Source organism: Arvicola amphibius, chromosome 12, assembly GCF_903992535.2.
Source record: "Arvicola amphibius chromosome 12, mArvAmp1.2, whole genome shotgun sequence".
NCBI classification, from domain to species: Eukaryota; Metazoa; Chordata; class Mammalia; order Rodentia; family Cricetidae; genus Arvicola; species Arvicola amphibius.
The window spans coordinates 66,762,689-66,765,844 of record NC_052058.2 but is presented as its reverse complement, the minus strand read 5'-3'; the positions used below and the strand labels follow the sequence as shown (position 1 = coordinate 66,765,844).

The following is a 3,156-nucleotide window of genomic DNA, read 5'->3' as shown; positions in this document are numbered from 1 at the left end:
TAGTATTACTTTTACCTACTTTTAATGTGACTACTGAAAACTTGTAATTACTCAAGTGACCTACATTGGTGGCTCAGTTATTATTTCTCCTGGATACCCAATGGTGCCAAGATTAACCCCTTTATTTTACAGAAGACAAAAATGTATTAGGGATGGCTAAGTGACTAGAGCTAGTTAGTGGGAGACACACAGTAAATTAAAGAAAGAGATGAGACCAACCCTGGGCATTATGGACACCCAAAACCATCTCCTTGTTTCATCTCCTTCCACCCATTTCAAATGTGTTATTCCAGAGGTGCTTAAATGATGTGTTTACTTTCCTTATGGGAAATCAAGGTTACCATCATCTGGTATTCTATAAACTTGAAACACTGACAGTTCTGCCCCATTGGCCTTACTGTAACTTTGAAGGCTGTCTCTGTGAGTCTTGTTTTGCTTCTTTGAGACAGGGGCTCATTATGTAGCCTTAGCTGACCTAGAACTTACCATGAAGACCTGGCTGACTTAAAACTCATTGAGATTTGCCTGCCTCTGTTTCCTATGCGTTGTTAATAAAGGTGTGTGCTGTATACCTGGGTCTGTAAGGATGTGTTTCAATGTGTTCATTCATGCATTGTTTCAGTCCTGCAAGTTTGTGAGGTCAGTTGCAATGTTTTCCTAGGTAGATCCCTGACAGATCCATCATGGGGTCTCAAAGACTCTCACTAAGCTGGGTGGTGGTGGTGCATGTCTTTAATCCCAGCACTCGGGAGGCAGAGGCAGGTGGATCTCTGTGAATTCGAAGCCAGTCTGATCTACAAGAGCTAGTTCCCAACATAGGCTCCAAAGTTAGAGAGAAATGTTGACAGAGGTTTCTGTCCTACCCAGTCCCACAGCTGTTCAATCCCAAAGAAACACGCAGAGGCTTACATTAATTATAAACTGGTTGGCCTATTAGCTCAGGCTTCTTATTAACTCTTACATCTTAAATTAGCCCCTAATTCTTGTCTGTGTTAACCACAAGGCTTGGTACCTTTTATCAGTGAGGCATTCTCATCTTGCTTCCTTTGCATCTGGGTGACAACTATAGGCCAAGTCTTTCCTCTTCCCAGTGTTCTCCTATTCTGGTCACCACCTATACTTCCTGCCTGGCTACTGGCCAATCAGCATTTTATTAAAACCAGTACAACTGACAAAACTTTATAAGGTACAAGACCATTGTCCCACAGCAGAGAAAGCCTGTCTCAAAAAACCAAAAGAAAAAAAAAAAAGACTCTCACTAGCAATAAGCAAAGTAGATCCTGTGTTTCTCCTAAAGACATTCTTTGTTTACACCAGGTCTGAGGCTGGAAACTGCAGGAGGCCAGACATTTCCTGCTTGTGTTTCACTTTCATTGTCAGACACATGAAACATCAAAAAAAGCAAAGCTGCTTCCAGCTTGGGCCGGGCAGAATGGCTCCTGCAAAGAAGGGTGGCGAGAAGAAGAAGGGCCGTTCTGCCATCAGCGAGGTGGTTACCCGAGAGTACACCATCAACATTCACAAGCGCATCCATGGCATGGGCTTCCAGAAGCATGCTCCTAGGGCACTCAAAGAAATCCGGAAATTTGCCATGAAGGAAATGGGGACTCCAGATGTGTGGATTGATACCAGGCTCAATAAAGCTGTCTGGGCCAAAGGAATAAGGAATGTTCCGTACCGTATCGGGGTATGTTTGTCCAGAAAACGTAATGAGGATGAGGACTCACCAAACAAACTCTACACATTGGTAACTTACGTGCCTGTTACCACATTCAAAAATCTACAGTCAATGTGGATGAGAACTAACCTACTGAATCTCAAATAAAGTTGGAGAACTGTCTTCAAAAAAAAAAAAAGCAAAGCTACAGTTTCTCAGGTTTGACAAGGTTCTTATACCTGATTCCTACCCAACTGCCTCTCTCTTGCCATCTAATGAAGCTGTGAATCTGTAAGGGAAGGGGAATCCTTCTATAATAGAACTACATTTCCCAGCATCCCTTTCAGTTAAAAGCCTTCATATGGCATGAAACTTGAAGTTGAAATTTATGCAATGATGAAGCATGCATGGGCAGACCGTATATGGCAGTTCTGTTGAATTTGTCCATATTGGATTGTCTAAGTTGATGAGGCTGACTGACCAGGTCTCTTCTCCAACAGGCCACCAGATCTCATTACAGATAGTTGTGATCCATTGGGTTTCTGGGAATTAAACTCAGGTCCTCGGGGAGAGAAGCCAGTGCTCTTAACTACTGAGCCATCTCTCCAGCCCAACATGGCCTAGCTCAGGCAAAAGATGTAAGGGGAAGTTATCAGGTGTGACCAGCGGAAAGTTCTTAAAAGAGTCTGACTCCAGTAGAGGGCCTCCTTCCCCATTTCCTGTCCTTCCTCTTCCTAGACACACTGCTCACAGTGCTGAATATAGTCTACTACTTGGGACCATGAGATAGCAAGATACCTTACAGATGGACAAGTGGAAAAGCCCTGACAACAGTCTAGAGCAGCAGATCTCAATCTTCCCAAAGCTGTGACCCTTTAATACAATTCCTCATGTCATGGTGACCCCCAGCCAAAAAAAAATATTTTTATTGATACATCATAACTAATTTTACTACTGTCATGAATCATAATGTAAGTATATGATGTACAGGATATCTGATATATGACCCCTGTGTAAGGGTCATTTGACCCACACCCACCCCCCCAAAAGGAGTCAAGCAAGACTCACAGATTGAGAACTACTCGTCTAGAGCAACCTCACCAGTCCTAGTCTCCCACTTCCAGGTTTTAATGAGTATGATAAGAAAGTAATGAGAATGATAAAGCCACAATTTGTTCCTCAGGTCAACACACTCAAAAGACAAATGTAACTTCTAATAGAGAAGCCCACAATGCATCTCATATCTACCCATCTCATGATCTGAGATGATTTTATGAGAAAACTTTTATAATGTAGGGAGACTCACATCTTAGATTTACCCCAGAGCAAAAACTTGGTCAGAACTATTGCCAAATTGTCTAGCAACACAACCCAATGCAGCTGCAGAGATCGCAGAAATTATATGCCTGGAAATAGCTAAGTGGTTTTGTGGTTTGGGACAGAGGGAGGTGGGGTGGATAGGACCCCTCAGTCAAATAACATCAATTTCTCAGGCTCAC

General features: G+C 42.8%; 1 protein-coding gene across 1 annotated transcript; it reads left to right on the top strand.

Annotated features, from left to right (window-relative positions):
- Positions 1-1,423: 1,423 nt before the first annotated feature.
- On the top strand, positions 1,424-1,825 carry LOC119827131 (60S ribosomal protein L31-like). The gene has a single exon (XM_038348567.1). It carries the CDS (start codon positions 1,433-1,435, stop codon positions 1,823-1,825), a length of 393 nt encoding a protein of 130 aa, XP_038204495.1. The 5' UTR covers positions 1,424-1,432.
- The last annotated feature ends 1,331 nt before the right edge of the window (positions 1,826-3,156 follow it).